Source organism: Saccopteryx leptura, chromosome 10 (genome assembly GCF_036850995.1).
Source record: "Saccopteryx leptura isolate mSacLep1 chromosome 10, mSacLep1_pri_phased_curated, whole genome shotgun sequence".
Classification (NCBI taxonomy): Eukaryota; Metazoa; Chordata; class Mammalia; order Chiroptera; family Emballonuridae; genus Saccopteryx; species Saccopteryx leptura.
The window spans coordinates 49,852,373-49,873,993 of record NC_089512.1 but is presented as its reverse complement, the minus strand read 5'-3'; the positions used below and the strand labels follow the sequence as shown (position 1 = coordinate 49,873,993).

The 21,621-nt window shown below is 43.1% G+C and overlaps 1 protein-coding gene across 1 annotated transcript in view; it reads left to right on the top strand.

Moving 5' to 3' along the window:
• Nucleotides 1-1,005: 1,005 nt before the first annotated feature.
• SLC6A11 (solute carrier family 6 member 11) overlaps nucleotides 1,006-21,621 on the top strand; it is a 125,439-nt gene continuing 104,823 nt past the window's right edge. Inside the window, exons 1-4 of the mRNA XM_066350729.1 lie at nucleotides 1,006-1,356; nucleotides 4,801-4,935; nucleotides 5,061-5,201; nucleotides 8,018-8,108. Coding sequence (XP_066206826.1) covers nucleotides 1,110-1,356; nucleotides 4,801-4,935; nucleotides 5,061-5,201; nucleotides 8,018-8,108 — 614 coding nt within the window. The 5' untranslated portion in view covers nucleotides 1,006-1,109. The remainder of the gene's footprint in view (nucleotides 1,357-4,800; nucleotides 4,936-5,060; nucleotides 5,202-8,017; nucleotides 8,109-21,621) is intronic.

Sequence of the window (21,621 nt, the reverse complement as noted above, 5' to 3'; positions counted from 1 at the left end):
ACAATACTTAATATGTAATAATACAAGAATAAATTCTGTGTTTCATGTATTCACAATTGTAAACCTACTTTTGCCCCACCCTATATATCATCCTCACAATTGAGTGGGGAGACCAGCATTAAACAAGAATATGTACAAATAGTGTACGTGTGTGTCTACACATTGTATGACAGTATTGACAACTGCTATGTTCACTGAGCACTTCCAGTGCATTAAGCACTTATAAATATTTCTCACCCCATAAGAAAGGCAGATCAGAAAACACAGGCATAGAGTGGTCGGAGGACTTCACACTAAGTGTGAAGAATGAGATTCAATTTAGATTCGCCTGCCTCCTGACAGAAGCACTGAACTGCCACACTGTCCTGACTCACTGGCTTTAGAGCAGTGGGCACTAGGATGAACAAGATCTGGAGGTGTCCCCAGCCTCGGGAAGCTCACAGTTCCTGAGCACTGGCAAGAAACCAAGAGTTCATTTTCTCCCTTTTTCTTCCGAGCGTGGCCCCCAGACCAGCAGCATCCGCAGTCCCGGGGCGCTGGTTAGAAACGCAGCAGCTCCGGCCCAGCCCGACCCCCTCGACCAGAGACTGCAGTTCAACCAGACCGCAGGTGCTTGGCGTGCACGCCGAAGTTGGAGGAGCCGGGCGTAGAGCCCACTTCTCTTATTAAGATGAAAACCCGCGGTCCAAGCGTTTGGAGGTTACAGAGATGGTGGGACGTCAAGGCGTGTTGAAGGAGCCCAGCCTAGGCCTGAGTGGGCGCTCCCACTCCTGTCCTCGCAGACCGGCGGCAGGACCCCGAACCGGAAGGGCACGCAGGGCGCTCAGAGCGCGCGAGGTGCTCGAAGGCGCTCGGCGCGCGCCACGCTCTGGGCGCGCCTGAGGGGCTCGCAGGCTGCCGGGCCGAGCCGGCTGCGGCGGCGCGAGCGTCCTGAGGCCCGGGCGCAGCGCCGCGGCCGGTCCCCGAGCCCAGCCGCCCGGCCCGGCCCGGCCCCTCAGCTCCACCCCCTGCCTCCCCCTCCCGCCCGCCCGCTCGCGCCTCCTGAAAAGCCAGCCCGCCCGGGGCGGCGGCGCAGAGCTGGCCGGGCGCACGAGGCAGCCAGCGCGGCCATGACGGCGGAGAAGGCGCTGCCTCTGGATAACGGGAAGGCTGCTGAGGAGGCGCGGGAGTCTGAGGCACCGGGGGGCGGCGGGGGCGCGGCGACCGCGCGCGACCCGCGCGACAAGCGCGACAAGGCGGTCCACGAACGCGGCCACTGGAACAACAAGGTGGAGTTCGTGCTAAGCGTGGCCGGGGAGATTATCGGGCTTGGTAACGTGTGGCGCTTCCCTTACCTGTGCTACAAGAACGGAGGAGGTGAGGCGGGCCCGCGGCACTGGGGAGGCTGCAGGGAAGGAGAACCGGCCGGTGGGGGCTGGGAAGCTAGGAGTGCGCGCGAGACCCCTCCCGCGCCTGCGTGTAACGGGACCCTCGGGAGAAAGCAGGCTTCGGGTCACCTGTCGCGCTTACCCCTGTAAGGCTCACCTTCCCAGTGCGCATGCGCAGGTGCTCTTCGCACCCGACGTGCAGCCTGCTAGCACGTGAGGACTTCTCCGCCAGGTGAATTCTGTTCCAGCTGGAGGTGCCCTGTTCTTCGAAGCTCTTGCGTTTGCGAGCTGCACTGCTTTTGGCGGCAGGAGACAGACAGCCCCTTTGAGCCTCAGCTTTCCTAACTGGAAACCTCCATGAAGAAAAGGGGCTTGGTTTTGAGCATTTACTGAAATGTCAGCTCCGTACTCGGCATCCCATTTCATTCTTAGAGTCATCTCACCCATTGTGCAAATGAGAAAATTAAGGGTCAGAGAAGTCACTTGGTGATAAAGGTAGCATTCTGACACCAAAGGCCTTTTTTTAAACTGGGGTTAGACTGACGACAGGGAGGCTTCTTTGGTTAGGCGCTGCTGTTTTGCTTTCCTGCCCAGTCTTTGCTTCGCTCTTAAGGTTCTTTCTAAGGCCTCTCTGGTGGAAGAATTGGACTCGGGCAGTTTCTGTTACTTGTCTCACAATCACCCACAACAAATAGCAACAACATTGATTTAATGTTTAGGAGCTGCTTAGAACTTGGGGGTGGGCGTCAGGGAAAGGAAGATGATGAGACAATCCTTTGTAGTGACAAGGTATCCAAGTAAGTTTGGTAGAGATGTAGCAGTGAATTCTCAAATCTCTCAGTTCAATGAGTGGGCTCCAGACTTCAGAAACCCTGACCTGTCATTATCATCAGAACAGCCAGCAGTACCAAGGCAAGGAACCTTATAAAGCTTACTGGGTGGCATAGTTTCCCCTCCAAAAGTTTGTTTCTATGTATTCTTCCCTGTCTTTGCTGTTACCCTGCCCCTCCAGACCAGATCCCAGACCTCAGTGAAGGTAGTGTAAAGTTGGCTGGCAGGGACCATGCTGTTAGATTGTGTGGAGCAAGACCTCCTGAATGAGCAGCTGCAGGGAGAGCAAACAGGGTATTACTTGGCCTGAACCCTTTCTTTGGAGACATTCATCCTGAAGGCACAGGCTGCTCTAAGTCTCCTCTACACTGGTAATGAAGTGGCTGCTGGTATTGTTGGTTTGTCAAGGGGCAGAGTGGGAGTGGACTCAGGGACTCTGAACGTGCCCTGCACCCTCAGCCATGAATCCCGCCTCTTTTTTTTAGATTCAGCCTTCATAAGCTGCCATGTCTGCTTAGAAATCAGTGAAAACCCTTTGGTATAGTCACAGACAAAAGTTGTCTTAGAATAATTTTTTATACAGGAAGTTTTTGTGCCCAAACTAAAAGCATTCTTAAAAGCAGAAAACAGAGTAAGTTGGGTTAATTACAAATTTTGTCACAGATTAAAGAAGTTGTAGTGAGTAAAGTTTAAAAACGAGTCTTCTTTTTCTCTCTAACTTACCAAGAGTTTCCTTGGGTACACAGATGTTGTGGTTTAATTGAGCTATATACCTTATGGATTACTAGCTTTGTGGATAGGCATAAGCCGAAGACTTTTAAAAAGTGTCATTTTTTAGGAAAGGATTCACAGGTAAATTATAGCATATTAGGGAAACTGCTGCAACTTGTTTAATCACTTAGATTTAAATGCAGCAAACAGGCCCTCTTATTGCTATTCACATGCTTTTGCCTTCTAATATAGTTGGGGTATCTGCTTATCAATGATTTGCCTTTGAAAAAAATATCCACACAGCTCTACTCAGAGATTCCAATAATAGTGTAAAGTATTTCTTTCTCAATGTGAAACTAAAAATAGTGTATTGCCCAGAAAAACTAAGAGCCTTTCAAAATATGGTAGATATGGTTCTACTATCAGGATTGATCAAAATTCTTGCTACTGATCCTACAGTTAGAGAGTCTTCATTTAGCAAAGAGCAATTTCGATTAAAGCCTTCATTTGTGAGATAAGATGGTGGACAATGGCATGTGTTTTCATGCTTTGTTATTAGAGAATGAGAAATTTGGAAAAATCCCTTTCTGGTTGTAATACCTCATTTTCACCTCGGTTATTTAATTTGTTTCACAGAAAGGCATAGGCAGTGGCTATTGTGTTTCAAATAGGAGCACTAAGGCTTATGGTGGTCTTTTCTTAGATTGATCCAAAGGCAGCCTTTCTGGACAGATTCTTGATGCAAACTCTTTATAACTCAGCTTTATACCTGAGCCTCAGGTGTAGGGGCCTGATACTGCTCATTGCATATATCCTTAAGAATGCTTTTCTGATTAATCCTTGACCAGATAGCTCAGTTGGTTGGAGCATCGTCCCAGAGTGTGGAGGTTACTTGTTCAATTCCCTGGTCAGGGCTCATACAGGAGCAGCTCCATGTCCTGTCTCTCCTCTCATTTCTTCTCTCTCTCTTTCAAAAAAAGTTTTTCTTTATGGAAAAGATGTTTTGCAGGTCACTTCCAAAGTAAATAAGAAGAAGGGGTCCTCTCACCTGGCCTTTTGAAATTACTTTAGAAAAACAAAGAAGGTTGCAGCATTCAGGGAGGGAATGAATTTGACCTGTGTTGGAGGGTGAGATGTAAAATAAAAGAATCACCAGGCAGTGGTTTAGTGGATAGAGCATTGGCCTAGGACACTAAGGACCCAGGTTTGAGACCCTGAGGTCACTGACTTGAGCGCAGGCTCATCCTGCGTGAGTGTGAACTTACCAGCTTGAGTGTGGGATCATAGACATGACTCTATGGTCGCTGGCTTGAGCCCAAAGGTCACTGGCTTGATCCCAAGGTTGCTGGCTTGAGCAAGGGGTCACTGGCTCTGCTGTAGTCCCCTGGTCCAGGCACATATAAGAAAGCAATCAATGAACAAATAAGATGCCACAATGAAGAACTGATGCTTCTCATCTCTCTCCCTTCCTGTCTGTCTGTCCTATCTGTCCTCTCTCAGTCTCTGTCTCTCTCGCTAAAAAAAATAATAATAATAATAATAAATTGTAAAATAAAAGAATCAATCTAATAAAACATTTTTTTACATTATCATCTTATCTGCACAATAATTCTGTGAGACAAGTGGCGCAGATTAAGTAGTAAAGCCCCATATTACAGAGGGAAAAGTTGAGGCAGGGAGATATGAGGTAGATTACTGAAGGTCGTAGGTGGCAGAGGGCACAAACCCAGGGCCACATTTTCTGACTCTGGTCCTCTTTGCAGCAACCTGAGCTCAAGCTTAGAGAACATTTTTTATTGCATGTAGTAGGTGCTTATTAAAGATTTCTTGTACTCAACATAAAATAGTAGAAGAAATTTTAATCTCATTCCCATATTTTGCACTCTTGCAGGGGCATTCCTGATTCCCTACGTGGTATTTTTTATTTGTTGTGGAATTCCTGTTTTTTTCCTGGAAACAGCTCTGGGACAATTTACAAGTGAAGGTGGTATTACATGTTGGAGAAAAGTTTGCCCTTTATTTGAAGGTAAGGATTGAGTTAATCAGAAAACAAAATGATGCCTGGGTGATGTCAGGCTATAAAGAGTAGCTGAGACTGTTTATTATAAGGTGGACAGAGATTCAGATAGCTCCTTTTCCTTGTTCTTTCAGGCATTGGCTATGCAACACAGGTGATCGAAGCCCATCTAAATGTTTACTACATCATCATCTTGGCATGGGCCATTTTCTACCTGAGCAACTGCTTTACCACGGAACTCCCCTGGGCCACCTGTGAGCATGAGTGGAACACAGGTATGGCCCCCAGGAAGGGTCTCTCTGCTGGTCCTGCTGGGGGACCTGGAATTGGGGGGGTGTCTTTGTCCTGGAGATCAATCCTGGCCTCTGGCCTCTCTCTGTGAGTCCAGATTCCACTGAAATTGGAGGTCAGTTCTGTACTGGGTCTGGGTTCATTTTCTGGGTTGTAGCCCTGAAACCTGAGCTAAGCCCCGGTCCAGGAAGTGGCACGGGTAGAAAATGGTGATGCTTTTTCCTAACTTTGCCAAATCAGGGATTGAGCCTTTGGGGGACAAAGTGGGGGTGTGAGGGGTTCTACTGTTTGAATGGATAACTTTTTAGATGACCTTAGATTCTAATATACTATTTTCTTTTTAATTTGTCATCCTATTAGGACTGAATCATAATCCAGAGAAGGCAAATACATTCCAGCTCCTATCTATGATAGCTGTGCTTACAGCAGACATCACTAATTGATTGCAGAGTCTAGTCTTGGCCTCAGAACTCTTCTCAGCAGTGCTCCAGGCAGCCACTGCCTTTTGACTGAAATTGGCATACTTGCTTTAAGCTATTCACCATCCATTTGGTTAGGTTGTCTCTGGGAGTGGCCTGTCATCCTGAAGACTGAGCTGCAGAAAGATTAGGTGGGATGTCAGTCACCTACAGGAGGAATAGCAGGCATTAAGCCTAGAAAGTGTTATAAACTAGTTACTAGCCCTGCATAGCTTTGCCCTGCTCTCTAGCCTATTGCATTTTGTGGAGGTTTCACTGTCTCTCCTTAGGACCCTGGTTCTTAACCTTTCTTTGGCCAGGAACCTCATAGAGATGTTTATCAAGGTAAAATACAAGGATGTATTCTTGGAGGCCCATGAACACTCCATGATAATTTAATTGTGTGTATTTATTTTGAGAATACTCTAAAAATATGCACATGTTCTGGATCTTCTGTGCTACCACTTTATAACTGAGGACAATCAGGAGATTTCAATGCTTGACTTTGTGCGTGTTTATAATTGAAGATGTATTCTTGGTAAATAAGATGATGGCAGCCAAGAGAAAAAGAGCAGAGATTTAATTTATAAATGGTCCATTAGTACTAAATGAAGTTCCAGTTAGGAATGCCACAAACTGTAGGAATAAAGATTTTGCAAAAGCATGAACAGAGAAAACTGGTGGTAGAATTGAGTCTCAAATTAAGGAATGGAAGAAAAGGCTAGCCGAACCCTGTAGACTCTGCCTCCTACCTGTCAGTCCATTTTTCTGTTGAAATCCATTTAATATCACATAATGACATTATCTTTCCACTTTATGCTAGCAATTTAAATTTAGTTGGTATTTAATTAGTATTTAATTCTGATTTTATAGTTTTATTAATGCCATAATTACAAAGACTTTATAACTCATTGTTTATTTATATACGATTAATGATTATCTTAATAAAAATGCCATGTCAAACTTGGATGTCTGAGAAATTTTTTTACTCTAGGAGAAAAATTTTGAGAAACAATTTTAGAGAATCTTATGGAAATCAAGGGCTCCTTTCCCCAGAAAAAGGTACAAGGGCACATCCACACCTTTTGCCTATAGTATCAGGTTTCCAGACTCTTCTCAGGACTTCTGTGGACCCCACACACCACCTCCATTCAGAATATGGTTAGCACTTGCTGAGGGGAGAGGGAAGCAGGCAGACAATGTGCAGAAATTTCCCCAGTGGACTGCAAAACTTTTCTTCCTTTGGTTTGCACTGCCTTTTTTCTAAAGGCATGTGAACACTGGAGATGTGTGAAACAACACATATATGAGGTGCTTCCTGCCTGCAGAGATTGCAGATATAGTTTGGAGGGATGTATACACGTGAAAAGTGCCAAGAGTAAAGCGAAACACTGGCTTCATATCCTGGCCACTGTGTGGAGGATAGGAACCCTGAAGTGGGTGGGTGCAGGAGGCCCTGACCTTGGTAGCTTACTGTGTGGTGGCCAAGGCGGCTCTGTAAACAGAGGGGTGCTGTAAACAGGCATGGGTCTCATGATGGCAGACAGAACTTGACGATGACCACGGAAAAGGAGATGGGGCCCTGGCTGGGGTCGATTCCTGATTCTGCCTCTAACTGGCAAGTGGCTTGTAGAGGAGGGAGAGGGTATGGTTTGGGGAGTCCCTTGAAAACTTCTGAACCTTAGATTTTCCTTCTTCAAAATAATTAGAAACAGTGGTTCCTTGGAGGCTCTTTAAATTCTAACTTTCTTAGAATTCAGGTAAGGGAGATCAGGGGAGGCTTCCTAGGGGACAGGTATACTGGTTGATCTGGGCCTTAAAGGCTTGGATGTTTTTACTTGAGTTTCAAATCTCTCCTGGTCATGAAGTTTCCTGAAATGAGAAGAGGAATTCAGTAACTTCTTCCTTAGGTTGATTGAAGGAGGGAAGGAATTATGAAGAAACCAGGGATTCTTTGCACATGTAGTCTCATGTCAATTCATCCAATCATCACATATTCATCCAGGGCCACTGAGCAGGACAAGTAAATGCATGAACAGACCTTTGATGGGGAAGTAGAAAAAAGGAGAGGAGATTTGGGAACAGGCAGGAAGAAAGAGTGTGACAGGTCACATTGAGTAAGAATGAGAGAGAAAAGGCTCCCTGCCCCCAAAACTTTTGAATCAGACCAAACCTCTCAAACTGTTTGTGGTTTATTGATTTTACTCCTAATGTTCTTTGAGGCATGTTTACTTGAGACAGCAAGGTAAAACTCCCTGGTTGTTCCATTGGCTCTGAATATTTTCCAAGATCCAGCCCTTGTGGAGGTTAATCTTATATTTCTTGTCTTGTTTCCACTGTAGAGAATTGTGTGGAGTTCCAGAAGCTGAACATGAGCAACCACAGCCATGTGTCCCTGCAGAACGCCACCTCCCCTGTTATGGAGTTTTGGGAGTAAGTGGAATATGACTTGTCTCCCTTGGCTTGTGGGGGCTCCATCCTGGTTCTGCTCACTTAATATTTCCATGACCCATGGGGAAAAGTCTGACCCTAACTCAGTTCGCACTTTCTGGCTTCCATCGGCATTTGACAGCATTGGAAGCCAGAATGGAGCTCTTTAGAGGTTTCCCAAAGGGACAGCTGAGAGAAATACCTTCTTATTCTTTGATGACATGTCAACATACCTAGCTGCTTATTAGGGCAAAAAATTCTTGGTAAAAAGATGGACAGTTTAAAAATTCATTTTTAAGAAAAGAAGATGTTTTCAGTAAGCCAAGTTAAGAGTATATTTAGCCTGGAAAGCAAAATCTCCAGGGGAACAGGTGAGCTTTCTTTCAGTAGCTGAAGTGGATGAACTTTAATGGATAGAGGTTATGAAGAGGCAGGTTTCAAATGTGCTTAAGGAGGAGCTTAGTCTCACAGCATTTTCTGTAAGTACTTCTGAAGGTTGTGAGCACTCATTCCCAGAAGTGTTTGACCAGTGTAAGGCCGCTACTGATTGTTGTTGGGGAGATGTCTGAGTCCATGGACATTACAAACAGTAATTGTATGGGTGGGCATTTCCCAGGAGATGGGTGTTTTTCATCAGTGTGCAAAAGGGGTTTATGACGTGGGAGTTACAGGGCTGCCACGTATGGTTGTACTGGTTGTTCACTGAACAACCCTAGGGGAGTGTCATTAACACTGTGAAATGCTGATTAATAATAATGTAAAAGGGCAGTGGGTTTTATGAGTGATTTTTATTTTTTTCCCAAGTACCATTCCTTTCCTTTCCTCTCTCATGCTGAATTTATGTTTATCATTCTCATGTTAGTGCTGTATGTATATACAAAACCCAAATAGTACTTAGGTCTTTCTTGCATGTTTAAAATTTTATATTAATGATATCCATTACTTACCTTTTTTACAACATTGTGTTTTTGTTCAATACTGATTTTGAGATGTATTTCTACTGATACATGGAGCTTTGGTTCATTCATTTTTTTCCTGCTATGTAGTTTCAGTGTATAAAAAGACTACATTGTATTTAGCGAGCTCCTCTGAATGGGCATTTAGACTATCTCCAGTTTCCCACTGTTATTAAGCACGCTGAGTGGATGTCTTGCCTGTGCTTCTCTGTGTGCATGAATGAAGGTTTCTAGGCCATATACTTAAGAGTGGAATTGCTGGGCAGTAGGGTGCATGCATTGCCAGTTTTATCGGATAATGTCAAATTGCTTTCCAAAAGGACTACTCTATAATTTTTTCTCCAAACGAATGTGTGAGAAATTCTACTGCTTTACACACTAGACAGCACTTGGTCTGGTCAGAGTTCTTAAGTTTTGCCAATGTAGTGGGTATGAAATGGTATCCCACTATATTAAATATGCATTCCTCTATTTACTTGGGAGGTCAAGCATCTGTTCATGTTTTTTATTCCCAATTTGGGTTTCCTTTTCTGTGAACTTACTGCTCATATTCTTTTCTCTTTGGATAGTTTGTCTTTTCTCATAAGTAGGAAATCTTGATATATTCTAGATATTAGTATCTATGCTGCAAATAGGTTATATAATGTGTGGCTTTTTTTTCCTTGTTTATTTATGGCATATAGGAGTTCCAGTTTCATTGAAGTCAAATTTGTCGATCTTTTTGGTTTACACAGCTGGCGTCTTAGGATATATTTTCTTACCCCAAAGTTGTAAAAATTTTCTTCTAAGAGTTTTATGAAGTTTTCTTTTTTCACACTTATGAATATAACCTACCTGGAATTTTGTTTTTGCATATAACAAGGTAGGAATCTAATTTTTTAAACATAACCAGTTTCTCCAGCAGTATTTACTGAATTGTTCATTCTTTCAGTATTGATTTGTAGTACCATCATTTACATATTGTTTTCCTAAAAGCACAGGTCTGTTTTGGGGTTTCTCTGTTCTGTCCCATTGGTCTCTTTTGCTAATCGTGTGTTGATACTACACTTACAGTTTTAGTGTAAGCCTTGAGCTGGTAAGAAAAGTCCCTCACTTTGTTTTTTTTCAAAATTGTTTTAGTCTTCCAAGTGAATTTCAGAATCAGCTTGTCAAGTTAAAAAAAAAAGCAACAATAAAGAATGAATCAATTCTGTGGGAATTTTGGTTGAGAGTATATTGAACTTATAGGTTAATTTGAGGAAAATGGACATCTTTCTGTTTGAGCCTCTCGGTTCATGAACATGGTATAGCTCTACATTTATTTAGGTCTTTTAAAATGCTTGATGGAGTGGTGCTTTTTAAAATACCTGATGGAGTGGTGCTATTTAAACGCAGTCTGCAGAGTAGCCGTATTAGAGTCACCTAGCTAGAAATGCAAATTCTCCAGCCCTCACCACATCTAATGGATCATAGTCTCAAATAGAGGATCCATAGAATATTGTGTTAAAGAGGAGGCTGCTTTGGTGTGTGGGCCTGTGTGGCCTTTTTCAACCCCGTCAGGCTATGATTTCTCAGAGGTCTGTCACCAAGACTTCTTTCGGACCTGAGCATCTGAGGATTGTAAAACATGGTCTCTGTGCTCCCTTAGAGAACCCATCCTAAAACCCCACACTCGACCAAATGTCTGTGTAACTTAACTGTTGTTTTGCACCATTCATTTCCTTTGTAACATATGGAAAACCACAATTAAGCTATTATTTATACAGTGTGTTTGTTTGTTTTCTAAATTCCCCAGAGGCAGTCATGAAGCAGCACCTTCTCTGGTTTTACTCACTGTTGCTGCTCTATAGAGGGCCCCCAGTGAATGATTACAGAATGGATAGAGCATGAGAGGAAGGCAGGCAATATTTTCTAGAAAACACTAGATAAGAAGAGTCAAAGTGGGCCCTGGCAAGAGCTCACCTTGTCACTCAGCTCCCCAGCAACTGCACTGATTACTTCCAGAATCCCTTTACAGTATCCATATCACCCACCCATCTGGACCCTGAGATCAGGATCGGACAGCTAGTCTGTGTCTTCAGGTGTCACTGGGCCTTTTTGCCTGTGACTTGGTCATTCAAGATGAAAATCCTTGGGAGGAGGAACCCATGGCTCTAATTTTCTATTCATACTGCATTTATACCATTTTTGCAGCATTGAATTCTGCACTGTAAGAGTACTCAAATACTGGTGTAATACTTGCCCCTTCAAAAGATGCTTTTATCAGACAGCTCCACTTCATCTTTTCCCCAGAGAAAAGCTTGGAAGGTAGAGACTCAGGGAACTGTGCAGAGCATCCTACAAAAAACCATTTGAGGCCACATAAATTTGAGAAGGGCTTGAAAGCTATGCCCTTCAGTAAGAACATCTGTTATCTTTGATTAACTCAAATTCCCAAATGTATTTTTTAATGAAGTCATTTGGACTCTTTCCCCTCCCCCACCCTCACCCTCAATCCCTGAATGCTGGCATTACACTAAACACAGTCTGACAAATACTATGCTAGGAGAAAGTTCTTCCTTAAATTCAGCCAACAGTTGGCTTCCAGAGCTTTGGATAGAACAGGTTTATTCCTTCCCTCCGTGACAGCACTTCAAGTATTGGATTAAGTTTCCTCAAAAACGTTTCTTCTCCAGTTCTCTTTGCTGTTTCCCTCTGTGGCTGGCTTATGGATATCCCACCTCTGTTCATGTCATCAGTGGGCTCCTTTTGTCCTTTTTCACATGCCTCTAACTCTGGAACCTCATTCAGGGTCACATTACTTGGTCAGAGTAGACTGCATTGGCTGGCTGTATGCTCATTCATTTGGCAAATGTCTGAGCTCCTGGAGCACATAGGAAGGATATTGCATTTTTGGAGGAGGCAGAAGTGTAAGATGCCATTCTAGCTCTCTAGACACAGGGGTGAGACAAGCCTGCACAGATAACCATAAAAACTTTTACAAGGGGTTGCTTCCCTGCCCATAGCCATCCAAGGCTTCACCTTGACCTTGGGCATCTGCCCCCTCTCCAACTTGAAGCTTCATTCCTTTTTCAGGGTATAATTAAAATTACCATCTTAGCCAATGAGAACAGCTCAGGCCCAGAGTCAGTCCTGGATTCTGGCTCAGACTGGGTACCTATGGGCAGGAGTATCTTATGTTCCTCATTTCAGATTTCAAAATTAGGCCATCCTGGTTTCCTTAGTAATTCATTATGCATCTGGTATCTGTGCATTTATCTGAAGATATTTTCAGTTCTAAAACTTGAACTTGTGTCCTCTAGTGGGTTAGAATGCTATTGTGTGTGTAACCAGCATTGTAGCATCAGATAGTCTTTGGCCTGTTTTCACTTCCCTTTCTCAGGCCCTCGAGTCCCTTTGGTCTAGGTTTTGTAAGCAAGTTCATGCTCATGATGTATACAGTTGAAATCACTTTGGCCTTGGCTGGTTGGCTCAGTGGTAGAATGTTGGCCTGGTGTGTGGATGTCCCACGTTCAATTCCTAGTCAGGGCACACCGGAGAAGCACTTATCTGCTTCCTCACCCTTCCCTCTCTTGTCTCTCTCTCTCTCTCTCTCTCTCTCTCTTTCTCTTCCCCTCCTGCACCATGGCTTGATTGGAGAGAGTTGGCCCTGGCTGCTAACCTCAGCCTCAGGCACTAAGAAGATCTCCGTTGCTGAGCAAAGGAGCAACACCGCAGATGGGCAGAGCATTACCCCCTAGTGGGCTTGCCGGTTGGACCCTGATTGGGACTCATGCAGGAGTCTTTCTCTATGCCTCCCCTCCTCTCACTGAATAAAACAAACAAACAAACAACAAAAAAGAAATCTCTTTTGCATGCTGTCCACACAACAAATTTTGTTGAGCACGTGTATGCTTCACCCGAATTAAGCTCTAAGGGGTATTCAGTTCAGAGGATGAGGTCTTATCTTTCTGGCTTGTGTACACTGGAGGGGTTTTTAAAAATTTGTTCATTTCTAAATTATGTGGCCACTTGAACTGATGATTTTCCTTTGGACACAAAACTGGGGAGGCAGTGGAGCAGGAGGAAAGCACTGAGTCTCTCTGTGGGCCCAGGTCTGTCGCTGCCTTTCTCTCAGACTCCTCATCTCTCATGCCATTTTCCTCCTCTTCACTGGGCTACTTTCCATCCTTTGTCCATACTGGGCTTGTCCCAGGCTCAGTCTCAGCCTTTTGTGATTCCCTTTGTTTAGAAGATTCCTCACCAGATCCCTGTGTGTCTGACTCCTTCTTATCATTGAGTCTTAATTCAAATATCATTTGTGAAGTCCTTCTGACATTCAGCTGATTCAACTCCCTGTCCCCCTCAATCTGCATCACTCTGTTTTATTGTCTACACAGTTCTTAGCTGAAATCCTCATGTTTCCATTGACTTGACTGTTTTCTTCTCGCCCTCCATTAGTGTATAAGCCCCATGCCAGCAAGGACTATTCTGTTTTTTTCTCTATTATCTTGCAAGCACATTCTAGGTGCTCAATAAATATTAGTTGAGAGAGACAAATTAAAGAGTAAATAAATGGCTCTTTCTTAACCCCTTGGAATTTGGTTTTCTTGTCTCTAAATTGGAAATGATAGCACCCGCTGCAGGGCTGAGAACAGAATTAAACAAGTCTTCACCAGTACCAAGCCCAGCGTAGCTTAGGCCCTTTGGGAAGTTTTGAATTCAGAAAGAGAATGTTCATGATTGACTCTACCATTTGTGGGATGGGGATTAGCCCTGTTCCCTACCTTGCCAGCCTCTCTGAGTTGCTGTGAGGATGAAGGGAGAAAACATACACTAAGAACTATGATGGGTTATAAGTGGGGTGCCCAAATTAGTTCCTGGTACTGAGGCTTGGTGCCGCGCTCAGCTCTTGCCTCTGCCAGGACTGATTCATGGCTGAGCCTTATGCAGAGTTGGCCTTTGTGCCAACTGCAGGATCAGAAGTGCTCTGCAGCCTGTCCCCTAAGTCAAAACCCAATACTTCATGGCATCATCTACTTCTGCAAGTTTGGATGGCCCCCCTCCCAGTATATCACCCCATCACAGCAACAGTACAGTATAGACTTCAGCCAGCAAGTCTGGAGCCCAGTTTAAGCGGTGCTTCCTCCACTTGCCCAGTGTGCAACCCTGGGCAGCTTGGATAGCCTTCCTGAGCCTCTGCCAGGTCCTCTGAAACTGCGATGGTCATTGGACCTACCTCTCAGGGTTGCCCAGAGCATCAGATGAGGCCCATATGCTTTGCATATGCATATGGCCCATATACAGGGTACATGTTTAATATGTGATAGCTCATTTTACAAGGAAGACTTTAGTGAGATATTTGAAAATCTGCATGGGTACTTTTCAACATTCTTAGAGAAAACTCTGCCAGGTCTGTTTGCCCTTCACAGTGGTATGGAAAACTAACTCTTTGTGTATTTTCTTCCCTTGAATGTTCTTTTAGCATTTTCTCAGCACCTACTATGTTCTGGGCACCTTATTAGTAGCTAGAAAGATGAGGGGATGCTTTCTATCCCTGAAGAAATACACAGCCTGGTGGGGAAAGCTGAAAAGTAAAATAAATAAATAAATAAATAATAGAGTTTTTGAAATATAAGGCAATGCTATCTGTAGGATGTATGGAGCCAAGATGGGGATACCCAGATGTCTGGGCTTTGATGAAGGCTTCATGAAGTTGGCATTGTTTAGCTGGGTTTTGAAGAATGAATAGAAGTTCATGGGATTGATGGTGGAGTGAGTAAATGGCATTACAGGTAGAGAAAATAACATAAGCTAGAACCCAGAAGACCTGAAGTTGTTTGTTGAGGCTTGCAGACTTTATCTGCAATGCTCTTGCATCTGGAACCTGAGGAATGAGGAGGACTTTGCTGAGGAGGTAGACAGGAGCCAAAGTTTCTGGTCACATATCTTTATTGAGTACCTACTGTATGTCAAGTATGGTTGTTGATTCTGGGATACAACATGAATGAAACAAAGACTCTCCCGACTGGAGTTGACAGCACGGGCAAACCAAATAAGCAGAAAGCATTAAGTTAAGTTGGGATCAGTCTCCTGAAGAAAAAGCAAGCAGGGCATAGAAAGTGTTGCAGTGTTAGGGAGGGACATTCTGAGGAGTTGGCAGTTGAGCAGGGACCTGAGAGAAGTGAGGAAGCTAGCTGTGAGGATGTCAGGGAGCAGAGAATGTCCCCTCAGCTCTGAGGCTGAGGGAGCAGGAAGGGCAGTGACCCTGAAGTGGGAGGATATTTGGGGAATAGCCAGCAGCCAGCGAGGCTGGAACCAGTTGAGAAGGACCTCAGTACTTTTCTAAAGGGCTAAAAATGATCCTGTGGGATGCCTTCAAAGGCTACAGCATCTGTGGTGTAATCTGATTAGGTCTGGAAGTAAGACATCCCTAGGCTGCCGGAGGGGCAGGGTCGGGGCAGAGGGGCACTGGCTTGGTCCAAGTGCCTGAAGCTGATATCTCTGCCAGGAGAGGGGAGGTTGGGTGGTGCCCTCACCTGTCAGGGATGATGGGCGGAATCAGTCTTGGGAGGATGGTGGGAGTTCTGCCTGGCCAGGCCATGCACTGAGGTGAGAAAAGTATTGCCCCTCTGATCTCTTAATGCCTCCACAGGTATCCACTCACGCTAAGATACCTTCTACCTGCACACTTCCTCCATAGGCTTTTCCTAATAAGGGAGGATTGGAGGCTTTGTACAAATGTGCCTAACTCTCACAACTTTTAGATAGCCGCAGAACTTGGCAATAACCCTCAGTACTAGGGCTGCACATATGCTTTGTCCCCCAAATTCCACTTCTGAAACTGTTCTACAGGCATGACTACACTAGTTATATACAGTTGCCTACACTCAACCATGGTCTGAAACTATGAGATGGAAAATCCCAGAAATAAACAATTCTTAAGTGTTAAATTGCATGCTATTCTGAGTAGCATAACACAATCTTGTGCCATCTTGCTCTGTCCTGCCCGGGATGTGAATCATCTGTTTGTCCAGTGTATCCACACTGTAACACTCCCTACCTGCTAGTCTCTTAGTAGCTGTCTTGGTTGTCAGATCAATTGTCTCAGTATTGCTATGCTTGTGTTCACATAACCCTCATAGGAGCCTCACGCTATGTCACAGTGTTGACGCCATTCACCTCATCTTTATCATGTAGGCATTGCATAATTTTACATCATCACAATGAGAATGAGCACAATACAATAAGATATTTTGAGAGCATTTACATAACTTTTATTACAATGTATTGTTATAATTCTCCTATTTTATTATTAGTTATTGTTATTAATCTCTTACCATGCCTGATTTATAAATTAATCTTTATCATAGGCATGTATGTATAGAAAAAAATAGTATATGTGGGGTTTTGAAATTCATGATTTCAAGCAGCCATTTACTGAGGGTCTTGGAATGTATCCTCCATGTGTAAGGAGGGGTTACTATTTATCTTATAAATATGTGTCTTAGTCTGTTCAGGCTGCTATTACAAAATACCATGGACTGGGGGCTTAAACAACAAACATTTATTTCTCAGGGTCTGGAGGCTGGGAAGTTCAAAATCAAGGTGTTGACAGTTTCAGTGTATTGTGAGGACTCATTTTCTGGTTCACAGAAGGCTGTCTTTTCACTGTTTCCTTATGTAACAGAAGGGGCCAGGAAGCTCTCTGGGGTCCCTTTTATAAAGGCACTAATCCCATTCATGAGAGGGTTCCACCCTCATGACCTAAACACCTCCCAAAAGTCCCATCTTTTAATACATCACTTGAGGGTTAGGATTTCAACATGAATTTTAGGAGGAGACATTCAGTCTATTGCAAAATGGTCCCCCCAGCCCTACTCCCTAAGAGATCATTCTATTAGTAATTGATAGTCTCTTTCTGCTAGTATTTTCCTGCACATGTAATACCATTCTTCTTATTTCCCTACAGTGATGTCACATTTATCTCCTGGGCGGGTGGATTAAATGAAGTAATGTGCTTAAAGGACTGTGCTCAGGGCCAGAGTACACAGTGGGTGCTTAATAACAAAGTGTGACTTTCTTTTCATTACTCTACCCATTAGGACATAAAAGGAACCTCAGGCAAAACTCTTTGGTTCAGTAATTCGCTGCTTCCCATTTGTGTGTGTGTAAAACATCCGTTATTTGTCTGGGGAGAGGGTGTGATTTTACATACGAATATCTTTAGTGATCAAGAATGGATAATACTCAGAAACCAGAGGCATTTTTATACACCAACAATGAACTGTCAGAAAGATAAATTAAGGAAACAATCCCCTTCACTATTGCAACCAAAAAAATAAAGTACCTAGGAGTAAATTTAACCAAGGAGATTAAAAACTTGTACTTGGAAAATTATAAAACATTGATCAAAGAAATCAAGGAAGATAAAACAAATGGAAGCATATACTGTGCTCATGGTTAGGAAGAATAAACATCATTAAAATGTCTATATTACCCAAAGCAATTTATAAATTCAATGCAATGCCAATTAAAATACCAATGACATACTTCAAAGATATAGAACACATATTCCAAAAATTTATATGGAACCAAAAAAGAACACGAATAGCCTCAGCAATCTTAAAAAGGAAGAATAAAGTGGGAGGTATCACACTTCCTGATATCAAGTTATACTACAAGGCCATTGTACTCAAAACAGCTTGGTACTGGCATAAGAACAGGCATATAGATCAATGGAACAGAACAGAGAACCCAGAAATAAACCCACACCTTTATGGACAACTGATATTTGACAAAGGAGGTAAGAGCATACAATGGAGTAAAGACAGCCTCTTCAACAAATGGTACTGGGAAAATTTGACGACTACTTGCAAAAAAATGAAACTAGACCACCAACTTATACCATTCACAAAAATAAACTCAAAATGGATAAAAGACTTAAATGTAAGCCGTGAAACCATAAGCATCTTAGAAGAAAACATAAGCTCTCCGACATCTCTTGCAGCAATATATTTGCTGATTTATCTCCACGGGCAAGTGAAATAAAAGACAAGATAAACAAATGGGACTATATCAACTAAAAAGCTTTTGACCAGCTAAAGACAATAAGAACAGAATAAAAAGACATACCACACAATGGGAGAACATATTTGACAATACGTCTGATAAGGGGTTAATAACCAAAATTTATAAAGAACCTATAAAACTTAACACCAGGAATATAAACAATCCAATCAAAAAATGGGCAAAAGAAATGAATAGACACTTCTCCAAAGAGACATACAGATGGCCAATAGGCATATGAAAAAATGCTCAACATCACTAATCATTAGAGAAATGCAAATTAAAATCACAACGAGATATCACCACACACCAGTCAGAATGGCGCTCATCAACAAAACAACACAAAATAAGTGCTGGCAAGGATGTGGAGAAAAGGGAACCTTCCTGCACTGCTGGTGGGAATGCAGACTGGTGCAGCCACTGTGGAGAACAGTATGGAGATTCCTCAAAAAATTAAAAATGGAACTGCCTTTTGACCCAGCTATCCCATTTTTAGGAATATACCCCAATAACACCATAGCACTGTTTCAAAAGGAGAAATGTACCCCCCCCCATGTTTATGGCAGCATTGTTCATAATAGCGAAGATCTGGAAACAGCCCAAGTGTCTTGTCAGTGGACGAGTGGATTGAAAAGCAGTGGTACATATATACAATGGAATACTATGGGGCCATGAAAAAGAAGGAAATCTTACCTTTTGTGACAACATGGATGGACATGGAAACTATTATGTTAAGTGATATAAGCCAGGTAGAAAAAGAAAAATATCATATGACCTCACTCATTTGAGGAATCCAATGAACAATGTGAAATGAGGAATGGAATAGAAACAGAGGAGAGATCAAAGGGACCAGAGGAAAAGATAACAGAGGGAAAGGGGATGATAGGATGGGATAAAGCTGAAGGGAAGGGAGAAAGGTGCTGTGGGAATGGGGGTAAGGATAAAAAAAAAGATTGGATAATAGATCATAGTACTTCAGTACCTACTAAGCCCAATTACTGCTACTACTTCTAGTCCCATTTTACAGACAAAGAAAGTGAGTCACATTGAGATTTTTTTTTTTAATTATAATTTTATTTTTTTAATGGGGCGACATCAATAAATCAGGTTACATATATTCAAAGATCAACAAGTCCAGGTTATCTTGTCTTTCAATTATGTTGCATACCCATCACCCAAAGTCAGATTGTCCTCTGTCACCTTCTATCTAGTTTTCTTTGTGCCCCTCCCCCTCCCCCTTTCCCTCTCCCTTTCCCCCCTCCCCCCGTAACCACCACACTCTTATCAATGTCTCTTAGTTTCACTTTTATGTCCCACCTACGTATGGAATAATGCAGTTCCTGGTTTTTTCTGATTTACTTATTTCACTTTGTATAATGTTATCAAGATCCCACCATTTTGCTGTAAATGATCTGATGTCATCATTTCTTATGGCTGAGTAGTATTCCATAGTGTATATGTGCCACATCTTCTTTATCCAGTCGTCTATTGACGGGCTTTTTGGTTGTTTCCATGTCCTGGCCACTGTGAACAATGCTGCAATGAACATGGGGCTGCATGTGTCTTTACGTATCAATGTTTCTGAGTTTTTGGGGTATATATCCAGTAGAGGGATTGCTGGGTCATAAGGTAGTTCTATTTTCAGTTTTTTGAGGAACCACCATACTTTCTTCCATAATGGTTGTACTACTTTACATTCCCAACAACAGTGTATGAGGGTTCCTTTTTCTCCACAGCCTCTCCAACATTTGCTATTACCTGTCTTGTTAATAATAGCTAATCGAACAGGTGTGAGGTGGTATCTCATTGCAGTTTTGATTTGCATTTCTCTAATAACTAAAGAAGATGAGCATCTTTTCATATATCTGTTGGCCATTTGTACTTCCTCCTGGGAGAAGTGTCTGTTCATGTCCTCTTCCCATTTTTTTATTGGATTGTTTGTTTGTTTGTTGTTGAGTTTTATGAGTTCTTTGTATATTTTGGATATTAGGCCCTTATCTGAGCTGTTGTTTGAAAATATGATTTCCCATTTAGTTGGCTTTCTGTTTATTTTGTTATCAGTTTCTCTTGCTGAGCAAAAACTTCTTAGTCTGATGTAGTCCCATTCATTAATTTTTGCCTTCACTTCTCTTGCCTGTGGAGTCAAATTCATAAAATGCTCTTTAAAACCCAGGTCCATGAGTTTAGTACCTATGTCTTCTTCTATGTACTTTATTGTTTCAGGTCTTATGTTTAGATCTTTGATCCATTTTGAGTTAATTTTAGTACAGGGGGACAAACTGTAGTCCAGTTTCATTCTTTTGCATGTGGGTTTCCAGTTTTCCCAGCACCATTTATTGAAGAGGCTTTCTTTTCTCCATTGTATGTTCACATTGAGATTTAAGTAACAAACCCAAGGCTAGTCAGTGGAAGCAACAGAATTCTGAGGCAGGGAGAGAGAGGTTAAGAGACTTGTTCAATGTGCCTCTCTTGGCTCGTGGAGCCAGACCTGGGCTGAGAGCAGACCTCTCTGATCCCCACCTGCCTCCCTCTGCCCTTCCATGTTCCTCCTGCCTATCTCTGAAATGCCATTAGCTATCTGTTTTATCTTGGGCAGAATCAGACTGGCTTGTCCCTCCTCACTGCAGCCCCATGGACCTAGGCTCTGGAAGGAAGATTTTTTCAACAGATGGGGAAATACAATTGATAGAGGGAGGGTAGGAAGGAAAATCTAATGAGGAATGACTGAAGACAGGCTCCAGTGCCCAGCAAAAACAAAATAAACACCCGTCAGGTTGTGTTTTCTCTGGATTGCAAGGGGTTCCTTTAGGAAATGACTTGAACTTTGTTTTTAAAAGAATGCAGTTGTTTCCAGCTGAGCCAGGTGTTGGGTGTGAGACTTGCAGATGCTGATCTGCTGGGATGACAGATGTAAATTGAAGTGTACAGCTTATGTTCCTGCAGCTGGCAACACAAAGTGTTAATGAACGACTTTAATTCAGGCTCGGGCACAGAATAACAACGGGGCTGTTACCAAATTTTAGTGTGTTATCTCAATTCTAGATTATTTTTAATAAAACCATGAGAAAGTATATAAAACTCCCCAGATTTACACAATCTCTCTCTCCCCCCTCCTCCCTCTCTCTCTCTCTCTCTCTCTCTCTCTCACACACACACACACACACACACACACACACACACACACACGACTTCTGTTCCATGCTCTCCCTGGAAGACATCCAGGATGGGGAAGAAGCACCAGACCTGGGGGTTTGACTGTCCCACTTACTGGCAGGGACACTGCATGTGATTCTGAGTCTCTGTATCCTCATGGGTGAAATGGGTATATCTCTCCCATCCTTCCAGGTGCCATCAGTATGAAGTGACAGTGGTAGGGGAGAAGTAACTAGTCAATGTTAACTTCTCTAGCTCCTGCATCTCATTCATTCTCAGCCCATCCACCCTCCCCACACCACAGCTGAGGTGGATACGGAGATACTCAAAGAACAGAGGTCTCCTGGTGGCGTACATGGGAGCTGGCAGCAGTCCCCCAC